General features: G+C 42.4%; 1 protein-coding gene across 1 annotated transcript; it reads left to right on the top strand.

The window, feature by feature from the left end:
* The first annotated feature begins 12,451 nt into the window (after positions 1–12,451).
* lrrc10 (leucine rich repeat containing 10) lies at positions 12,452–14,754 on the top strand. Its single transcript, XM_033038157.1, has one exon. The coding sequence runs from the start codon at positions 13,353–13,355 to the stop codon at positions 14,205–14,207; it is 855 nt and encodes a 284-aa protein (XP_032894048.1). The 5' UTR covers positions 12,452–13,352; the 3' UTR covers positions 14,208–14,754.
* The last annotated feature ends 7,524 nt before the right edge of the window (positions 14,755–22,278 follow it).

Here is a 22,278-nt window from a genome sequence, read left to right as displayed (position 1 = left end):
CATTTGCAATATATGTCCATGGACAACTGACAGAATGATTTAACAGTGGTGCATCGTGATCACATGGAATCATCCAGCAGCATAAAACCTTACTATTAGTGTAGCCATAGTTTTGTAACAAGTCATCCATACAGCAACAACTACAGTATCTGGGGGTTAGCCTGGAGAACAACCTCTCTTGTGAGACAAAGCAGAAGCAGCAAAGGCATATCCCAGCAGACGTGGCCGGATTGGTGTGGCCTAGAAATGAATGCTGTTGGGTATTAAGGGATGTAGATAGTCCCTTGATATCTCCTTGTGTTTTCATGTAAATTATGTGGCACTACAAAAACTCTCTTTGGATTTTTCAACTTGAATACTGAATGTGCAGTGGGAAGCAATATTGGGAAGGATTTCTGGAAGGTGCAAACATGACACCTTTACAAAATACATTTAGAATCAAAATTTAAATGAACATCATTTCATTAAAGACAAATCAACAGCCCAATATTAACCTCTGAACTTAAAGAAAGGTAACTTTGAGGGTATGAGACGTGAATTGGCCAAGATTGACTGGCAATTAATTCTAAAAGGGTTGACGGTGGATATGCAATGGAAGACATTTAAAGACTGCATGGATGAACTACAAAAATTGTTCATCCCAGTTTGGCAAAAGAATAAATCAGGGAAGGTAGTGCATCCGTGGATAACAAGGGAAATCAGGGATAGTATCAAAGCGAAGGATGATGCGTACAAATTAGCCAGAAAAAGCAGCATACCGGAGGACTGGGAGAAATTCAGAGACCAGCAGAAGAGGACAAAGGGCTTAATTAGGAAAGGAAAAATAGATTATGAAAGAAAACTGGCAGGGAACATAAAAACTGACTGCAAAAGTTTTTATAGATATGTGAAAAGAAAGAGATTAGTTAAAACAAATGTAGGTCCCTTGCAGTCAGAAACGGGTGAGTTGATCATGGGGAACAAGGATATGGCGGACCTAACTACTTTGGTTCCGTCTTCACTAAGGAAGACATAAATAATCTGCCGGAAATAGCAGGGGACCGCGGGTCAAAGGAGTTGGAGGAATTGAGTGAAATCCAGGTTAGCCGGGAAGTGGTGTTGGGTAAATTGAATGGATTAAAGGCCGATAAATCCCCAGGGCCAGATAGGCTGCATCCCAGAGTACTTAAGGAAGTAGCTCCAGAAATAGTGGATGCATTCGTAATAATCTTTCAAAACTCTTTAGATTCTGGAGTAGTTCCTGAGGATTGGTGGGTAGCAAACGTAACCCCACTTTTTAAGAAGGGAGGGAGAGAGAAAACGGGGAATTACAGAGCAGTTAGTCTAACATCGGTAGTGGGGAAACTGCTAGAGTCAGTTATTAAAGATGGGATAGCAGCACATTTGGAAAGTGATGAAATCATTGGACAAAGTCAGCATGGATTTACAAAAGGTAAATCATGTCTGACGAATCTTATAGAATTTTTCGAGGATGTAACTAGTAGCGTGGATAGGGGAGAACCAGTGGATGTGGTGTATCTGGACTTCCAGAAGGCTTTCGACAAGGTCCCACATAAGAGATTAGTATACAAACATAAAGCACATGGCATTGGGGGTTCAGTATTGATGTGGATAGAGAACTGGCTGGCAAACAGGAAGCAAAGAGTAGGAATAAACGGGTCCTTTTCACAATGGCAGGCAGTGACTAGTGGGGTACCGCAAGGCTCAGTGCTGGGACCCCAGCTATTTACAATATATATTAATGATCTGGATGAGGGAATTGAAGGCAATATCTCCAAGTTTGCGGATGACACTAAGCTGCGGGGCAGTGTTAGCTGTGAGGAGGATGCTAGGAGACTGCAAGGTGACTTGGATAGGCTGGGTGAGTGGGCAAATGTTTGGCAGATGCAGTATAATGTGGATAAATGTGAGGTTATCCATTTTGGTGGCATAAACAGGAAAGCAGACTATTATCTAAATGGTAGCCGACTAGGAAAAGGGGAGATGCAGCGAGACCTGGGTGTCATGGTACACCAGTCATTGAAAGTAGGCATGCAGGTGCAGCAGGCAGTGAAGAAAGCGAATGGTATGTTAGCTTTCATAGCAAAAGGATTTGAGTATAGGAGCAAGGAGGTTCTACTGCAGTTGTACAGGGTCTTGGTGAGACCACACCTGGAGTATTGCGTACAGTTTTGGTCTCCAAATCTGAGGAAGGACATTATTGCCATAGAGGGAGTGCAGAGAAGGTTCACCAGACTGATTCCTGGGATGTCAGGACTGTCTTATGAAGAAAGACTGGATAGACTTGGTTTATACTCTCTAGAATTTAGGAGATTGAGAGGGGATCTTATAGAAACTTATAAAATTCTTAAGGGGTTGGACAGGCTAGATGCAGGAAGATTGCTCCCGATGTTGGGGAAGTCCAGGACAAGGGGTCACAGCTTAAGGATAAGGGGGAAATCCTTTAAAACCGAGATGAGAAGAACTTTTTTCACACAGAGAGTGGTGAATCTCTGGAACTCTCTGCCACAGAGGGTAGTCGAGGCCAGTTCATTGGCTATATTTAAGAGGGAGTTAGATGTGGCCCTTGTGGCTAAGGGGATCAGAGGGTATGGAGAGAAGGCAGGTACGGGATACTGAGTTGGATGATCAGCCATGATCATATTGAATGGCGGTGCAGGCTCGAAGGGCCGAATGGCCTACTCCTGCACCTAATTTCTATGTTTCTATGTTTCTATGTTTCTATGTTTCTATGGATGTCTAGTTTTTGGAACGGCATTTCGATAATCCAATGCTTATTTTGTAATGGAGGTGAATGCTGGAGATGAAGCCAGCCTAGTACATAAAGGTTTAATATGAGCCCTGATTTATTGAAATTCCATGTTACAATGCAACTGGAAAAGGTTGCCAATTCAACTTCTTTGCCACAAAATACAAACTTCATGAACCAAATTCTTAGGTTCAATAAAATTCAGTGGAATTTGTGGACTTTAAAATCACTTCACAGTTTCATGCAATAAAAACATTCTTGTTGCTTTAATTAAAATTTGCAGGGGGAAAAAAACATCCCTGTATCTGTTTAGTTAATTTGTGAAAACATATGAAGATTGTAAATCCAAAACGAGAATAAAATAATAACTAAAAACAAGTTCACTCGCGTTTAAAATAAATGGTATAATTTGTAGCTTATTACTCCAGTTCGTGCAGACATTGATTTGATAGACACTGTTTATGTATTATGTTAGGAATACCAGAAAAATGCCAGTTTTTCTAATCCAAATTAGTGATATTGATCTGTAACCTTCATATGTAATCTCTGTTGGTTCAATGCTCAGGCCATTTTGACTTGCTACTGCTGATGGAACATTTTGATAAGCATTGTGTGTTTGCTACAATCCACAAAATACTGACAACACAGAATGTCATCTATCTATGGTGCCAGCATCATCAGCCAACTGATCGTTAACCATTTAATAATTTCACCCCAGATATTCCTGTAAGTTTGAAGGCATGCAGAATGATATGATATTGTCAGACAGCCATGTACTAGCAACAGTAGTGTTTTATTGTGGAAGACAGCTGGTTACAGGTGCAGAGATGAATCGAACAATGTTACAACAGCGATGCTAACAAGATGTTGTAAGTGACTTTACAATTACATTGATATACCAAGCTTTAAACTTAATGTTCTAAAATAATTTGCATCAATGTTATGTTCTCATCTTTTATTTTATCTTTTGCAGTTGGAGTCAACCTTACTTCAGAGACGAGCACATATTTGAGAGGAATCATTTGGGATACTGAACTGTCATTCACTCCAGACACATGAGGAAGAAGAAGAAGCTTGGACTTTATGCCTTCCATCACAGTGAGGAATGTGGGGAATCTGCTGTGGTGGATGTTCATGTTAACTTTTATGTAGTTGTGTGTCTTGTTGTATGGCTGAATGGTAATTCGCATATCACTGTACCTTAAATGGTACATGTAACAATAAAAGACCATTGCAACCTTTGAACATATGGTCGAGACAAATTATTAGGGAGTGCTGCACTGTCCAGGGACGAGCACATAATCTAGAACAAATATTTGGGAGTTCCGATCTGCCTTTTGAATGCAGGATTACGCGTGGACTCTGTGCTTCCTCAGGGGGATATAAAATATCTATGGTACTATTTCACGAGCAGCACAATTCTTCCACTGTCCTAGCGACATTTATTTGCCAAGCAATATCACTAACTATGGTATGGTGTAGAAATTGGCTACTTTATTTGCCATATTTGAACAATGATGACATTACATTAGTTGGAAGGAATGTTATTATGAACTGCAATCTTGAATTTACGATCATTGAAATATTGTGGACAGAAATGGCAATGAAATGTAGAACAGAATTAATCAGAGGGAAGTGAATACTGCAGCACGTAGGTCTAATGAATGGTCAATGCACTGAAATAATAATCGATTTACTTTTCCACAGATGCTTCCTGATCTGTTGAGTATTTGCAACATTCTCTGAATTCATGTTCTGACAAATGGTCTCTGACCTGAAATGTGAACTTTTTACCCACAGATTGAGCCTGACCTGATGAGCATTTCTAGCATTTTCTTTTTCTTAGATTTCCAGCACCTGCAGTTTTTTTTAAATTTTCATTCCATGTTCTAATTTTAGCAATGTACATTTCCCACTTTAATAAAAAACTTTCCCAAAAAAATGTCTCTTCCTCTATACCCAAGACAGAGACATTGGATGTGAAAATCTTTTGAGTACATTCCAAAAACAAGACCTATATATTCTAGCTTTTTGTCTTCTATGAGGGAAGCAATCTTAAAATTGGGTTAATAAACTTACCCGCAATACCGTGAGTCCTTATCTTGTGCACCAGCCTTTTATATGATACTTTATCAAATATCTTCTGGAAATCCAAGTACACCACATTGACAGGTTGGCCTCCACCAACTCTGCTTGTTATGCCCTTGAAGGACAATGGCAAATTTGTCAAACAATAGACAATAGGTGCATGAGTAGGCCATTCGGCCCTTCGAGCCAGCACCGCTATTCACTGTGATCATCCACAATCAGTACACCGTTCCTGCCTTCTCCCCATATCCCTTGACTCCGCTATCTTTAAGAGCTCTATCTAACTCTCTCTTGAAAGCATCCACAGAATTGGCCTCCACTGAGGCAGAGAATTCCACAGATTCACAACTCTCTGGGTGAAAAGGTTTTTCTTCATCTCCGTTCTAAATGGCCTACCCCTTATTCTTAAACCATGGCCTCTGGTTCTGGACTCCCCCAATATTGGGAACATGTTTCCTGCCTCTAGCGTGTCCAATCCCTTAATAATCTTACATGTTTCAATAAGATACCCTCTCATCTTTCTAAATTCCAGTGTATACAAGCCCAGTCGCTCCATTCTATCAACATATGACAGTCCCGCCATCCCCGGAATTTACGCCGCACTCCCTCAATAACAAAAATGTCCTTCCTCAAATTTGGAGGCCAAAATTGCACACAATACTCCAGGTGTGGCCTCACTAGGGCCCTGTACAACTGCAGAAGGACCTCTTTGCTCCTATACTCCTCTTGTTATGAAGACCAACATGCTTTCTTCACTGCCTGCTGTACCTGCATACTTACTTTCTGTGACTGATGAACAAGGGCCCCCAGATCTCATTGTACTACCCCTTTTCCCAACTTGATACCATTCAGATAACAATCTACCTTCCTGTTTTTGTCACCAAACTGGATAACCTCACATTTATCCACATTAAACTGCATCTGCCCACTCACCCAACCTGTCCAAGTCACCCTGCATCCTCATAGCATTCACCTCACAGTTCACAATGCCACCCAGCTTTGTGTCATCTGCAAATTTGCCAGTTACTTTTAATCCCTTCATCTAAATCATTATTGGATATTGTAAATAGCTGCAGTCCCAGCAACAAGCCTTGTGGTACCCCACTAGTCACTGCCTGCCATACTGAAGGGACCCGTTAATCCCTACTCTTTGTCAACCAATTTTCTATCCATGTAAGTACCCCACCCCCAATACCATGTGCTCTAATTTTGCCCACTAATCTCCTATGTGGGATTTAATCAAAAACATGACGCTCTAGGCAATAACCTAGTGAAGCTCTTCTGTACTCTCTCCAGTGCAATCACATTGTCCCTATTGTACAATGGGTGGAATTGCACAGGCAACTGACCCATCGCATCACATATTCTCCATCCTGCCATCTGGGAAGAGGTACAGGAGCATAAGCTGCAAAACCAGCAGGATGCTCCTCAGCTTCTTCCCGCAGGCTATAAGACTGTTAAACGGACTTTGCCCCCTGCCAAAGTATCGCGCACCAACCACCAACCTGGACAGAGCCACTGTCGTGCCGCTGCCGATCGGAACGCCTGTTGATGTTTAGTTGAGAGTAGTGTTAAACTTGTTCATGATATATGTATTTTTATTTCTATTTATTTTTTACTGCACACTGAATGGACACTGGTTTGAGTAACATTTTTTTGTTTCCTCTGGGTATGTGAGTACTCAGGAAAATAACAATAAAGATATACAATACAATACCATCCCATCACCAACTAGAGAGTGGTCCTGAGCTACTTTCTACCTCATTGGAGACCCTCGGACTATCTTTAATCGGACTTTACTGGATTTTTATCTTGCACTAAATATTATTTTCTTTACCCTGTATTGGTACACAGTGGAAGGCTTGATTGTAATCGTGTATGGTTTTCCGCTGACTGGATAACATGCAACAAAAGCTTTTCTCTGTACCTCGATACACGTGACAATAAGCTAAACAAAACTAAAGTGCGTCTTGTAAAGTTGCAACACAACAATCTAACTCTTATATTTTATGCTCTGACCAATGAAAGCAAGCATGTCAGATGCCTTCTTCATGTCAGATGCCTATCCACATGCTTCACCACTTTTTAGGGTAACTGTGGACTTGAACCCCAAGATTCCTTTGTTCATCAACATCCCTTAGTGCCCTACCATTTACTTTATATATCCAACCCCTATTGGACTTCTCAGAATGTATCAGCTTGGCACTCATCCAGATAGAATTCCAGCTACCAATAAATGCTCTGTCCAAGTTTCCAACTGGAGAGAATTTGTGGAGAATACAAAGTTTACGCTTTAATGTTTTTTAAAAATTGTCTTGTCTCCAGAGTAACCGCGACCCAGAAATTTCAAGAAACAGCAGAAATAAACAAGATTAATTATTTATCTCTTTTTAGTTTCGTTTTTTTAGTTTAGAGATACGTGGCGGAAACAGGCCCTTTTGTCCCACTGGGTCCGCGCCGACCAGCGATCCCCGCACATTAACACTATCCTACACCCATTAGGGACATTTTTTACATTTACCAAGTAAATTAACCTACAAACCTGCACATCTTTGGAGTGTGGGAGGAAACCGAAGATCTCGGAGAAAACCCACGCAGACCACGGGGAGAACGTACAAACTCCATACAAACAGCACCCGTAGTCAGGATCAAACCCGGGTCTCCGGCGCTGCATTCGCTGTAAGGCTGCAACTCTACAGCTGCGCCACCGTGACCTCAACAGGGAATAGTTCCACTTGCAGAAGCAGTGATTAAAAAATTGGATGTATGGATCTTGAAGCATGCCTCGCAGATCCCTGAATGGAACAGGGCAGGTAGATAATGGTGATGAGGAATGCTTGCCTTTTTAGACCAGGATATTGTGCCAGAATTCGCCAGAGCCGGAACAACATACAATGAAACTCCATTAAACCAGAACGGTCAGGACATTGCTCAGCCGGTCTAAAATTATGAGCGTGGAGGCAAAATTTTCACAGGAGTAAATGTTCAAGACTAGAGGACATACCTTTACGGTGAGAGGGGCAAAGTTTAATGGAGATGTATGGTGTAATAACTTTTGCACAGAGAGTGGTAGATGCCTGGAATGAGCTGCCAGGTGTGGTGGTGGAGGATACAATAGTGGCATTTAAGAAGCTTGTAGATTGCCATTAGGATATACAGGGAATGGAGGGATGTGCATCTCATGCAGGAAGAGATTAGTTTAACCTGATATCATATTCTGCATGTACTGTATGATTTTATATACTAACAGCCAATATAATCAAATACCTGTCCCTGCTCCCAACCAGCAGAAGGTATAGAAGCTTGAAAACACACACCATCAGACTCAGGCACAATTTCTTCCCCTGTTATCAAGCTTCCAAATGGTCTTTCCCTAAGCTCGGATACTGTCTGATCCACTTCTACCCCATTGTGGACATTTGTCTGTCTACGGAACTGATGCGCTACGATGCTGAGAACTATATTACGCACTCTTTGCTCTATCTATTGTACTTGAGTTTGACTTGATTGTATTTATGTATAATATATCTGATCTGCTTGGCAAGCATGGAATTCAGATTCAGATTCAGATTCAACTTTAATTGTCATTGTCCGTGTACAGTACAGAGACAACAAAATGCATTTAGCATCTCCCTGGAAGAGCGACATAGCATATGATTTGAATAAATATTTACATTAGCATATATACAGACATAGTGTTTTTCCTGTGGGAGGAGTGTCTGGGGGGGGGGGGTGATTGGCAGTCACCGAGGTACGTTGTTGAGTAGTGACAGCCGCCGGGAAGAAGCTGTTCCTGGACCTGCTGGTCCGGCAACGGAGAGACCTGTAGCGCCTCCCGGATGGTAGGAGGGTAAACAGTCCATGGTTGGGGTGAGAGCAGTCCTTGGCGATGCTGAGTGCCCTACACAGACAATGCTTGCTTTGGACAGACTCAATGGAGGGGAGCGAGGAACCGGTGATGCGTTGGGCAATTTTCACCACCCTCTGCAATGCCTTCCGGTCGGAGACAGAGCAATTGCCATACCATACTGTGATACAGTTGGTAAGGATGCTCTCGATGGTGCAGCGGTAGAAGTTCACCAGGATCTGAGGAGACAGATGGACCTTCTTCAGTCTCCTCAGGAAGAAGAGACGCTGGTGAGCCTTCTTGATCAGAGTTGAGGTATTGTGGGTCCAAGAGAGGTCATCGGAGATGTTAACACCCAGGAACCTGAAGCTAGAAACACGTTCCACCTCCGTCCCGTTAATGTGGATGGGGGTGTGCGTGCGTGCGAATTCAAAGTTTTTCACTGTACTTCGGTACACATGACAATTATAAACCTACACATGAGCCTAAATATGTGATTTTGCTATTATTCCAACCCATTTTTAATCCACCTTTTTAAAAGGTGCTCAATAACAGTTCACTGAATCTGGGTAAGTTTCAAGGGAGGGTGGCCAACAGGTAAGTTTCAAGGGAGTGCAGGAACTAGGACGCCGGCAAGTGGGAAGACATGTGGGAACCAGGGCCTGGGTGTGTGAACATTTCAACCATTGACTACTGAGCCGGATGCTAAATCATCAGGACCTCCAAATGCTCAGGTAGCAAATTTTCTCAGTCTTACTGCATGTTGTTCTTCAGAACTAATGTGACTGTGTTAACAAGGGTTCAATGGAGATTAGTGACGATGCTGCCAGAGATAGAAATTTTATTATGGGGAGAGATGTGTTGGGCTGTCGTTTCCTTTAAACCAAAAGCAACTGAGGGAAAATTTATTCAAGAAGGAACTGCAGATGTTGGAAAATCGAAGGTAGACAAAAATGCTGGAGAAACTCAGCGGGTGAAGCAGCATCTATGGAGCGAAGGAAATAGGTGACGTTTCGGGCCGAAACCCTTCTTCAGACTGAAGAAGGGTTTCGGCCCAAAAACGTCACCTATTTCCTTCGCTCCATAGATGCTGCTTCACCCGCTGAGGGAAAATTTAACTGAAGGTGCATTTTATAAAATCTGGATGGTGAACAGGAATAATTAACTTTCTTTAGCGGAGATACCAACAACCTTGGGGTTCCAACTTAATGTTATTGGTTGAAGGATTTCATATTTCATTATGATGCAAAAGGGGTGGCACAATGGAGCAGCAGCAGAGTTGCTGCCTGACAGCACCAGAGACCCGGGTTGAAACCTGACTATGGGTGCTGTCTGTACGGAGTTTGTACATTCTGCCTGTGATTGCCTGGGTTTTGTCTGGTGCTCCAATTTCCTCCCACACTCAAAGATGTCCAGGTTTGTTGGTTAATTGGCTTCGATAAAATTGTAAATTGTCCCTAGCGTGTAGGATAGTTCTAGTTTACGGGGTGATCGCTTGTCGGCATGGACACGGTGGGCCGAATAACCTGTTTCCTTGCTGTATTTCTAAAGTCTAAAAAGTCTAAAGTTTAAAGGTGGCCATTCGAATCAACAAGTCTATGGCCGCTCTCCATGCAATCCCATTCGTTTCCCTGCAACCTAATTTCTCTCAAATGCCCATCAACTGCACCATGCTTTGCCCTTCCTGCTGCTTATAACAAGTGTCATTTACAGCAACCATGTAAGTTAACAACCAGCACATTTTTGAGGTAACGGAGGAAACATTGGAAGTTTATAAGGGCCATAGATAAGATGAATGGCCATAGTTTTTCTCCCAGGGTTGGGGTGTCAAAAACCAGGGTGTACAGATTTAAAGTGAGAGAGGAAAGATTTAAAATGACCCGAGGGGCAATCCTTTGACACAGATGGTGGTGGTATATGGAATTAGCTGCCAGAGGAAGAGATAGATATTAATGAAGGACAGGGTCTGACCCGAGTCACTCCCTCTTCTCCCCTCTCCCATCAGGCAAGTACAGGTGTGTAAACGCACACCTCCAGATTCAGGGACAGTTTCTTCCCAGCTGTTATCAGGCAACTGAACCATCCTATCAACAACTGGAGAGCAGTCTTGACATACTATCTACCTCATAGGAGGTCCTTGGACTATCTTTAATCAGACTTTACTGGACTTTATCTTGCACAGAATGTTATTCCCTCTATCCTGTATCTGTACACTGTGAATGGCTCGATTGTAATCATGGATAGTCTCTCCGCTGACTGGTTAGCATGCAACTAAAGCTTTTCACTGTACCCCGGTACAAGTGACAATAAACTAAATTGAAATTTACAATTATGACATTGAAAAGACATCTGGAAAGGAAGATGGATAGGAAAAGGTTTGGAAGCATATGGGGCAGGCGCAGGCAAACGGGAATAACTCAGTTAAGTTACTTGGTCAGCATAGACGAAGTTGGCCGAAGGGCTTGTTTCCATGCAATATAGCACCATGATTCTAAACCAGACCTCCTGGGAAATTACAGTTACAGTCACAGGAAGACCATGCAAACTTCACACTCTTAGACTGGAGGCCAGGATTGAACCTGGGTTGCTGAGATGCTGAGTATATCTTTTACAACATAGTGGATATGGATCTAGGATGCACACACAACTTAAGTATCTGGTAACTACTTTCAGTGCCATACAAGATGACTGAGCAAAAGGTGAAATGTGAGAATAGTGTAGAGATCTTATCTTGACTTGCAGAGACACATTGGGCTGAATAGCCTTTGTCTGTGTTGTAAATGTCTTTGATTCTATAACTGCATGAAATTATCCATGTTGCATTAATGACCGATTACAATGGAATTGTTTACCCACTGCCAAGAAATGCAAGACTGCCTTCTTCCCCCTGCTCCTTTCTGCACAATAGTTAAGAGGATCGGGGTGGGTGAGTGGCTATCAAGCCCCCAGCAATGCTGATTGATAAACATCCTCTAGAAGAAGTGCTTCACTTGTCACAGGATAGTGTACACTCTGGTTTTCACCTATCAAGCGGTGGATGCTCATAATATTACAGCTGAGATTGTAATCACAGTATGAGATGCAATGGGACACAAGAAAATAGAACCAACAATATGCCTCCTGGCTCAAACTGCCCTGCTATTCAATGTGATCACAGCAAATATGTGTTGGCCTCAACTCCTCTTCCTTGTCAGTTCCCTATAGCCCTCAATTCCCCGACCTTTCAAAAATGTATCTAATCCTATCTTAAATACTTTGATCTATCCTCCACTACCTTCTGGGGTAGAGAACTCCAGAGATTTGCCACACTTGGAAAAGGGACATTTCTATGCATTTTAAATAACCAGATCCTTGTCTTGTTATAGGCCTTTCATTTGAGACCCTTGCACTAGTGAAAGCATCTCAACATCTACTCTATCATGACCAAAGCCCAACATGCCAAGAAACAGCGGGCATAGGTTTAAGGTGAGGGGCAAAAGATTTAATAGGAACCTGAGGGGTAGCTTTTTAACAGAATGGTAGGTATATGGAATGAGCAACCAGAGGAGGTAGTTGAGGCAGGTACTATCACAATGTTTAAGATACATTTGGGCAGGTACGTGGATAGGATAGGTTTAGAGGAATATGGGCAAGACACAGGCAGGTGGGACTAGTGTAGATGGGGTGTGTTAGTCGGCATGGGCAGGTTGGGCTGAAATAAAAAAGAATCTATATTTTGTTTAAGAAAATCTTCAGATCCTTTTGCAGATATAGTTTGCAAAAATATCTGGCATGCCATCCAAGTTATATTGCATAAATGAACCACATATTTTATCAGTTCTGTTAAGTTAATAGAAAAGACCAAATAAGGCCAGATTTCTGCATGTTTTCTGCTTTTTCCAGATGTCAATCTATCCTGTTGCCTCTACAATTTCATATGACCTGGGATTTGGACTCAATGTGTTTCTCATGGATCCCCAATATAGAAACATCTGTGGGTGGTGGGCGGAGGATGGAAAATAAATATCTGGACACGAGCCAAAATAACAAGGATTTAGAGAGCATTGCAAGCCCGTACTCAGAATAAGATGACGATAAGCAGAGCGAACATGAATTCTTCCAGTCCCTGTCAGATATTAAAGTCAGCGTTCCCACACATTCAATCAAGCGCTGTATGAGACTGGTATGCAGTTAAACATAGCTTGAAAAAAACATTGACTGCCTTGTAAACAGTGCGAAGTTGCATAATTCGTGAGAAATAAGCAAGCAAATTGAATGTGGTCCTGGCTGATACAAGGGGCTACTCGGAGGATGAAAATCAAGTCATGGGCGGCAGACTCGACCACGTACACACCACTGGTATTTCACCACAGTGCAATTTATCAGCTGCTACTTTTGAGTTTGCCAAATATCTTTGACAAGAGCACCACTTGGGTTTGTAGATAAGGAAGGCGATGGCATTGGATGCTGGATTCTCAGGATGATGCCTTTACTTGCAGCCCTCACTGTTAAGGGTCACGTTCAATTCGCAATTCAGCCACCACTTCGATTATCAGAGCGCTTCCGAGCTCTCTGCAAGTTCAGCCGAATAAACGCTTCAAAGAGGAACGGTGCCGACGAAATTTTAATAGTTACACCTGCAACGGTTGAGTAATTTCAACTCTACCGAAAAATGTAGGAGCCGCTGGAATGGGAAACGCTATAATGTCCGTGGTCTCTTTTTTTCCGTCCAAATCGTGCCAGCATTACCTGCTGGGAGGTGATATCGAGGACCTGCCTCCGGATAAAATGATGGATTTGAGTGGGAAACATCTGAGGAAGTTTCCCCTGCAGGTTTGTGCCTTTACTGAACTTATTAAGCTGTACCTGAGCAATAACAATCTGAGGAGCCTTCCTCCCGAGCTTCACCTGCTCAGCTGCCTGCAGATTTTAGCTCTGGATTTCAATCATTTCAAGGAAGTGCCCCAGGTAATCAGTCGCCTCCGCCAGCTCTCCTGTCTCTACCTGGGCAATAACTATCTGTGCGACCTGCCGGCTGAGTTGAGCTCGCTGCCTGACCTGAAAACGCTGTGGATCGAGGGCAACTGTTTTGAACAGATCCCCAGAGTGGTTTCCGATATGAAGCATCTCAGGATCCTACACGCAGAGTGTAACCAACTCAGCGAGCTGCCCAGAGAGCTCTGGCGCCTCCGTGAACTGCAAAACATCTGGCTTTCAAGCAACTCCTTCTGTGAGTTTCCCCACGTATTGCTGGAGATCGACAGCTTGGAGATCATAGACGTGGACCGTAACTCGATCAGGTTCTTCCCCAGCATGGTCCACATGAAGAACCTGAAGCTGGTGATATATGACCGCAATCCCTGCAAGAGTGGCCCCAGTGTGGGCGAGGACGTCCGCAGAGTGGGGCGGTGGGCAGACTTTCGCCCCGAGGCCACCGACGAATTATTGCCGGGGAAACTGAGCGAGCAAGTGGATGGGGCCGAGCACATTGAAACAACAGAACACAATGAACTCAACGAGGATTCTGGTTCGGTGCGCGAATGAAACAACTTGATCCCACCAGACGTCCACAAAAGGCAATTTGCAGGCTTCCGATTTTATTATAATTATGCAATCCGTGTAGAGATGATAAATACCGCCGCACTCCTGACAAAGCTTTAAGGTGCATGGGGCAACATTTAAAGGAGATGAGCGGGTCACGTTTTATTTTACAGATAGTGCTGGGCACCTGGAATGCGCTGCCAAGGGAGGCAGCTACATAGTGGCGTTTAAGAAGCTTTTAGATGGGCACGTGGATAGGCAGGGATGGATGATTATCGATCATGTGCAAGCAGGTGGGATTAGTTTATCTTGGCCTCATGTTGGTCACAGATATTGTGGGCCGAAGGGCGTATTCCTGTACTGTACTATGTTCCTCTCACGATGTTTACCACACGATACTTGCTTGCATGGGAAGGACGGTTATCATCGATGTACTAAGCGAGAAGCTGGAAAACCATACGGATGAAAGCAATAAGAAATGTAAAATGGAAGGAATCAAGAGTAATGTTTATAGGGTGATGTGAAAGTGAGCATTAAATACCAGCCCGGACCTTGGTGTAAAGGTTCAGTCTCTGTCGTATTAATCCTACAATTATTAGCATTGACTTGCTGGTGATATTGCCCTAAGTGATTGCATGAAAATAGTAATTCTTCCTTGTCATTAAAAATGTGACCAGGATCTGTGCATGCAATAATCGTTGACCTCATTGGAATGGGCTTCAGGCCACTGTGAGGGAAAAGCTATAGTTTGATAAAATGCAGACAGACTAACCATACAAGACCTATAAAGGCAATATCTGTAGGAACACCTTCTTATCATCCAGACCTAAAAATAGCCCGCTAATTGTTTTCTCCAATGGCAGTATCCAGAAGTCAATTAGCCCCACCCCCCCCTTCAAATCCCATTCCAACGAGCCTCGGTCACTCCGGGAGCAGCAGACTGAACGGTTCCACGGCTCAGACTGCAGATGCTGGAATCTTGAGCAAAAACAAAACCGATAGGGAGAACTCAGTGGCCCAGGCAGCTGTGAAGGCCCCGACCTGAAACGTCCCCTGTCCATTACCCTCGGCGGATGCTGCCTGACCCGCTGACTTACATAGATACATAGACAATAGGCGCAGGAGTAAGCCATTCGGCCCTTCGAGCCAGCCCCGCCATTCAATGTGATCATCCCCAATCAGTACCCCGTTCCTGCCTGCTCCCCATATCCCTTGATTCTGACTAGCCCAGAGTTTTATCGCTCTCTCTTTTGAATGCATCCAATGAATCGGCCTCCACTGCCTTCTGAGGCAGAGAATTCCACAAATTCACAACTCTCTGGGTGAAAAAGATTTTCCTCATATTAGTTCTAAATGGCCTACCCCATATTCTTAAACTGTGGCCCCTGGTTCTGGACTCCCCCAACATCAGGAACATGTTTCCTGCATCTAGCATGTTTTATCCCTTAATAATTTTATGTTTCTATAAGATACCCTCTCATCCTTCTAAATTCCAGTGAATACAAGCCCATTCTTTCATCATATGACAGTCCCGCCATCACGGGAATTAATTAACCTTGTGAAACTAAGCTGCACTGCCTCTATAGCAAGAATGTTCTTCCTCAAATTAGGAGACTAAACTGCACACAATACTCCAGCTGTGGTCTCACCCGGGCCCTGTACAACTGCAGAAGGACCACTTTGCTCCTACACTCAACTCCTCTTGTTATGAATGCCATTAGCTTGCTTCACTGTCTGCTGTACCTGCATGCTTACTTTCAGTGACTGATGTACAAGAATACCCAGGTCTCGTACTTCCCCTTTTCCTCACCTGACACCATTCAGATAATAATCTGCCTGTTCTTGCTACCAAAGTGGATAACCTCCCATTATTCCACATTATACTGCATCTGCCCATTCACCCAACCTGTCCAACTCACCCTGCATCCTCATAACACCCTCTTCACAGTTCACATTGCCACCCAGCTTTGTGTCATCTGCAAATTTGCTAATGTTACTTTTAATTCCTTCATCTAAATCATTAATGTACATTGTAAATAGCTGCAGTCCCAGCACTGAGCCTTGCAGCACCCCACTAGTCACTGCCTGCCATTCTGAAAGGGGCCCGTTAATCCCTAGTCTTTGTTTCCTGTCTGTCAACCAATTTCCATCCATGTCAATACCCCACTCCCAATACTTATAGAGTTTAGTGCTCTAATTTTGCCCACTAATCTCCTGTGTGACCTTATCTAAGGCTTTCTGAAAGTCCAGGTACACTACATCCACTAGCTTCTCCCTTGTCCATTTTACCTGTTACATCCTCAAAAAAACTTCAGAAGATTAGTCAAGCATGATTTCCCCTTTGTAAATCCATGCTGACTTGGACTGATTCCGTCACTGCCATCCAAATGTGCCGCTATTACATTTTAAATAATCAACCCCAGCATCTTCCCCACCACCAATGTCAGGCTAACTAGTCTATAATTCCCTGCTCTCTCTCCCTCCTTTCTTAAAAAGTGGATAACATTAACTACCCTCCAATCCACAGGAACTGATCCAGAACCTATAGAACATTGGAAAATGATCACCAGTGCATCCACGATTTCTAGTGCCACCTCCTTGAGTACCCTGGGATGCTGACCTCGTATCCAGTCTGCTTTTTGTATCTACATTTAATTCCACACATTAGAGACAACTTGAGAACAGATTCAGAACGTTGTTATTTTGTAGAGATTGAATATGATGCATTGAATTTAAAACTTTATCCTCATCACACCAATCAATTAATATTGTTTTTTGTTTTCTTTCCCAGTTTGGTGCTTCTATATGCTACCGACTAGTGCTGTTCCATACAGTTCCTAGTCTAAAAATTCACGTAGTCATACAGCCCTGAATAAACAAAATCCTCCTCATATCTAAATCCAATTTGATTACAGAAGTATTTTGACAACCCAGAAATATGGGCTTCTGGCATGAATGTGTTAAAAGCATTGTGCAACAGCAGCACTAACGCGTGAAACTGCAGTACAGACCTAATTTTAGAGATTTGGCCTTGATAAATCTTGATGGTAATATTACTACTGCAAAGTATTTTCACAATACGCATTGGCTAAGAGAGTAAAATGTCTTTTAAGACGTTTTGAAATCTACTTAGAAACAGGTTTATATTGATACCAGCTTGTAGACTGGAATAAATTCCCACTGCACTTGTTCATCACAATTGACAATTAAAAATCGACTGGTCCAGATCAAAATCTGAGGTTGTCTGCAGGATTTTAGCTCAAATTGTTGCCGATCTAGTTACAGCATAACACAGTATTCACAATAATTATTACATTATAATTGTATTCACAATATAGCCTTTTCAACATTGACAACCACTTTTCCCCCATATCGTTGTCATAATTTTCAACTAATTGCCTAATCAAATGTTATTAGCACTTCCTTAAACTGCATGAAAAGTTATGTTACAGATTTAGTTCAAGCATGTTTGACATGTCAATTGTCCGACCTGAAAAACAATTCTCAACTTCCAAAATGAAGTGAATTAATCAAAACACAGACCCCAGGGTATCATTCAATACAACTATTTTAACTGATGATAGCACCGTGGATGAGATTGGGACAGAGAAGAGCAAGACTACAAAAAATTTCGATGTGTATGCTAAGAAAAAAAAAAGATAATATTTCTAACTTGGTTTTGACATACTTTGTACTAATAATTATACAAATAAAACCAAATAAAAAAATCTACTGGATGACAGTATCTATTTTCAGTTTAAATTCACTTTGGTACTGTTTTTTAGCGACCGGCAGCCCAACAAAAAGAATGAAGTGTCTAACCCATCAAATGATAAATTGATGATGATTATTAAATATTGTCCCATGTTCCCTTATTTAACAGGAAGGTGATTGATAGCAAATCTGCTCGTGGCTCCAAGAGAAGCAATCCACAAAACAAGTACATTTAAATATCATAGGTGAGCTCAAAAGCTGAAGCATCGGAAATATGTATAGCAGCACATAATCCATGTTCTAAGGACAGTTCACAGGCTTGTGGATAATTTTGCAGCTTCCATAAATTTGCCTATATTCAAATGTCACGCTAAATGTTCAAACTGCAGTTGAGTTGCATAAGATAAGTAAAGCAATCTCAAAACAGGATAGGATGTTACAGAATCCATGTAAGCGAGTTCGGTATTCCGAAAAACACAAGGAATCATGGGATTTGTCAAAGGTCGTAAGCTAAATCTCAGCTCTATAGATACAGTGAGTATACTTTTGGTCCGATTTTTTGTCTTTTTTAAAGCTTCTATTTGTCATGGCTGATTCAAAGTACCAAGATATGAAGCCGGAAGATTTTATGTCATGGAATGTCGAGGCTTTGAAGATTTTATTAGCGGAGAGGGGGTTTAAAAAAGGGAAGAAAAGCTGAACTTGCAGCTCTTGCTGTAGCTGCAGCAATTTAAATCAGTACAAAGAACTCCTTAGTCTATTGAAAGTTATAGAAATCATACATTTAATTTCATTCCCCCCACCCTCAAGAAAAAAAAAAAATGCGTGTCATTTCACTTCGCGATCAAGGAGGCATGAACCAATAAAAACGAGAAAAACATCGCAGCTTTGTACAAAGGAAAAATAATTGCAACTAATTAATAGTTTTAAAACAGTATTTTCTTACCAAGACTAATGAAAGATCGAAAATATGGAGGAAATAAAGCCCTGTTCAAATGTCATTAGAAACGGGAATAGTGCCGGAGGATTGGCGTACTGCGCATGTTGTTCCATTGTTTAAAAAGGGGTCTAAGAGTAAACCTAGCAATTATAGACCTGTTAGTTTGACGTCAGTGGTGGGCAAATTAATGGAAAGGATACTTAGAGATAATATATTTAAGCATCTGGATAAGCAGGGCCTGATTAGGAACAGTCAACATGGATTTGTGCCTGGAAGGTCATGTTTGACTAATCTTCTTGAATTATTTGAAGAGGTTACTCGGGAAATTGATGAGGGTAAAGCAGTGGATGTTGTATATATGGACTTCAGTAAGGCCTTTGACAAGGTTCCTCATGGAAGGTTGGTTAAGAAGGTTCAATGGTTGGGTATTAATGGTGGAGTAGCAAGATGGATTCAACAGTGGCTGAATGGGAGATGCCAGAGAGTAATGGTGGATGGTTGTTTGTCAGGTTGGAGGCCAGTGACTAGTGGGGTGCCACAGGGATCTGTGTTGGGTCCACTGTTGTTTGTCATGTACATCAATGATCTGGATGATGGTGTGGTAAATTGGATTAGTAAGTATGCAGATGATACTAAGATAGGTGGGGTTGTGGATAATGAAGTAGATTTTCTGTAGATAGTCTACAGAGAGATTTATGCCAGTTGGAAGAGTGGACTGAAAGATGGCAGATGGAGTTTAATGCTGATAAGTGTGAGGTGCTACATCTTGGCAGGACAAATCAAAATAGGACGTACATGGTAAATGGTAGGGAATTGAAGAATGCAGGTGAACAGAGGGATCTGGAAATAACTGCACAGTTCCCTGAAAGTGGAATCTCATGTGGTGGTAAAGATAGGGTGGTAAAGAAAGCTTTTGGTGTGCTGGCCTTTATAAATCAGAGCATTGAGTATAGAAGTTGGGATGTAATGTTAAAATTGTACAAGGCATTGGTGAGGCCAATTCTGGAGTATGGGGCACAATTTTGGTCGCCTAATTATAGGAAGGATGTCAACAAAATAGAGAGAGTACAGAGGAGATTTACTAGAATGTTGCCTGGGTTTCAGCAACTAAGTTACAGAGAAAGGTTGAACAAGTTAGGGCTTTATTCTTTGGAGCGCAGGTTAAGGGGGGACTTGATAGAGGTCTTTAAAATGATGAGAGGGATAGACAGAGTTGACGTGGATAAGCTTTTCCCACTGAGAGTAGGAAAGATTCAAACAAGGGGACATGACTTGAGAATTAAGGGACAGAAGTTTAGGGGTAACATGAGGGGGAACTTCTTTACTCAGAGAGTGGTGGCTGTGTGGAATGAGCTTCCAGTGAAGGTGGTGGAGGCAGGTTCGTTTTTATCATTTAAAAATAAATTGGATAGTTATATGGACGGGAAAGGAATGGAGGGTTATGGTCTGAGCGCAGGTATATGGGACTAGGGGAGAATACGTGTTCGGCACGGACTAGAAGGGTCGAGATGGCCTGTTTCCGTGCTGTAATTGTTATATGGTTATAAAGCAGCTCAGCGCCACTCAAGAGACCGGGCGAAGACGGGACTGGCTTTCATCCGCAGAACCGTGCCTCATTTCTAGCCAGGATCGAGCCTGTGTCCCCGCAACCACAAGCGCTGCCGAACCGCCACTGGACCATCCCCGGTTCTCCCCCATCCCCACTCGATTGTCCACTCCCCGCCCGAGGACACCGGCCCCCAGGCCCACCGCCAGCACAAACCCACAGCCAGTGCCCACTCCTGAGGAACCTGCTTCCCGATGGGCTGCTACTGCGACAAGTGCCAGTTCGCCCATGGCCTGGCCGAGCTGCGCTCCACCCCTACGGTACCTGCTGCCACTTCATCCAGCCAGCGGCTGCCCATCTTCAGCAGGATCTGTGTCAGACTGAGAAGGGGTGGAGGTGGAGGACTGCCAGCCAACCCGGCAGAGCCAAGCTGGTTCCAGTGGCTGCAAGTCCGGGGCCACCCCGAACACCTCCTGACAGGGTCACAGGGGACGGGGACGGCCCAACAGCAACAAGAGCACCCCAACCCCGGCCGAAAAGCAAGCCTGCCCACAATGCAGCACCACCATTGCCGAGACTTTATAGCTGGTGACCTATGACCTGGGCATGCGCAGTCGGAATACCGAACTTGCTTATTCAGACCCAAGTGATTAATGCTTTTTGATAAGAGTTGTAATTTTTGCATCACAGTAAGATGTACACTGGACAAGAAACACTTCCCTTTCTAGAAAATCTACTTAAAATGAACATACATCAATGAGGAACATCTTTTAAAACTCAAGTAACATTCCAATCTTTTGAAGAATGGTAAATACTAATAGAATTTACACAGTACCGAAACATTGGAAGAATTCTTCAACTTTTCTCTCATCTTCTGCTTTTAGATTTGGAAGAGATTACTCACAGAATTGAGAGTTTTGATATCGACTTACTCTGGGGATGCACCTGAGATTTTACAATAGTAGGTAGTCTCATTCAAATGTAAATTCATCTATAATTCCTCAAGTTTTCACCACAAATATTTATTATTTATTGGTTCCTGCTGCTTTATTTAACCTTCCAACATTTTTGTCCATGACACCATATTAACATACACGCAAAGGTCCTAGTCTACCCCAAAATATTTTGCCAATAAGTTAATAGAATTCAAAAATTAAAGAATGTTCAACTAATTTTATTGCTAATTTACAACTAGTAATTAAACTCGAGCAGTAGCTCTACTCAACAACCCAAAGTATGTAGCTTCCTTTTGCTCTGGTATTTTATTTCATTATTCACATTGAAATTATGTTTTATTCTTAATTGTTTACCATATATCATGTTGTTACTTGCAAGCAAAGCACCAAGGCAAATTTCTTGAATGTATACATACTTGACTAATAAAATGTATTCAATTTAATTCAATTCAACTCTGCCGATTTCTTTCCTGAAATCTTTATGAAATATTCCCTCAAATACTTCAAGTTGTGGCCTTTGCCTGAATTTATCAATACTTAATATGCTCTAACAAGCTTTAACAACAAATGGTTATATTATTCCCAGAGATAGCCCCAAATTTACACTTTCTAGTTCAAGCTAATTGATAATTAGCTGCATAAAATTCACCACAATTCTGATTAAGAAAAATTGACAATGTTTTGAATTGATCATTGTTAGAGTCATAGTGTGGAAACAGGCCCTTCGGCTCAATTTGCCCACACCGCAACAATATCCAAGCTACACTTGTCCCACTTGGTTCATATCCTTTGCAAGCCTGTCCTATCCATGTACCTATCTAAATGTTTCTTAAACGATGGGATAGTCCCATCATCAACTACCTCCTCTGGCAGCTTGTTCTATACACCCACCACCCTATGTGTGAAAAGAGTTACCCC

The sequence above is a fragment of the Amblyraja radiata genome, chromosome 19 (genome assembly GCF_010909765.2).
Source record: "Amblyraja radiata isolate CabotCenter1 chromosome 19, sAmbRad1.1.pri, whole genome shotgun sequence".
Classification (NCBI taxonomy): domain Eukaryota; kingdom Metazoa; phylum Chordata; class Chondrichthyes; order Rajiformes; family Rajidae; genus Amblyraja; species Amblyraja radiata.
This window is presented reverse-complemented; position numbering and strand designations above follow the sequence as displayed.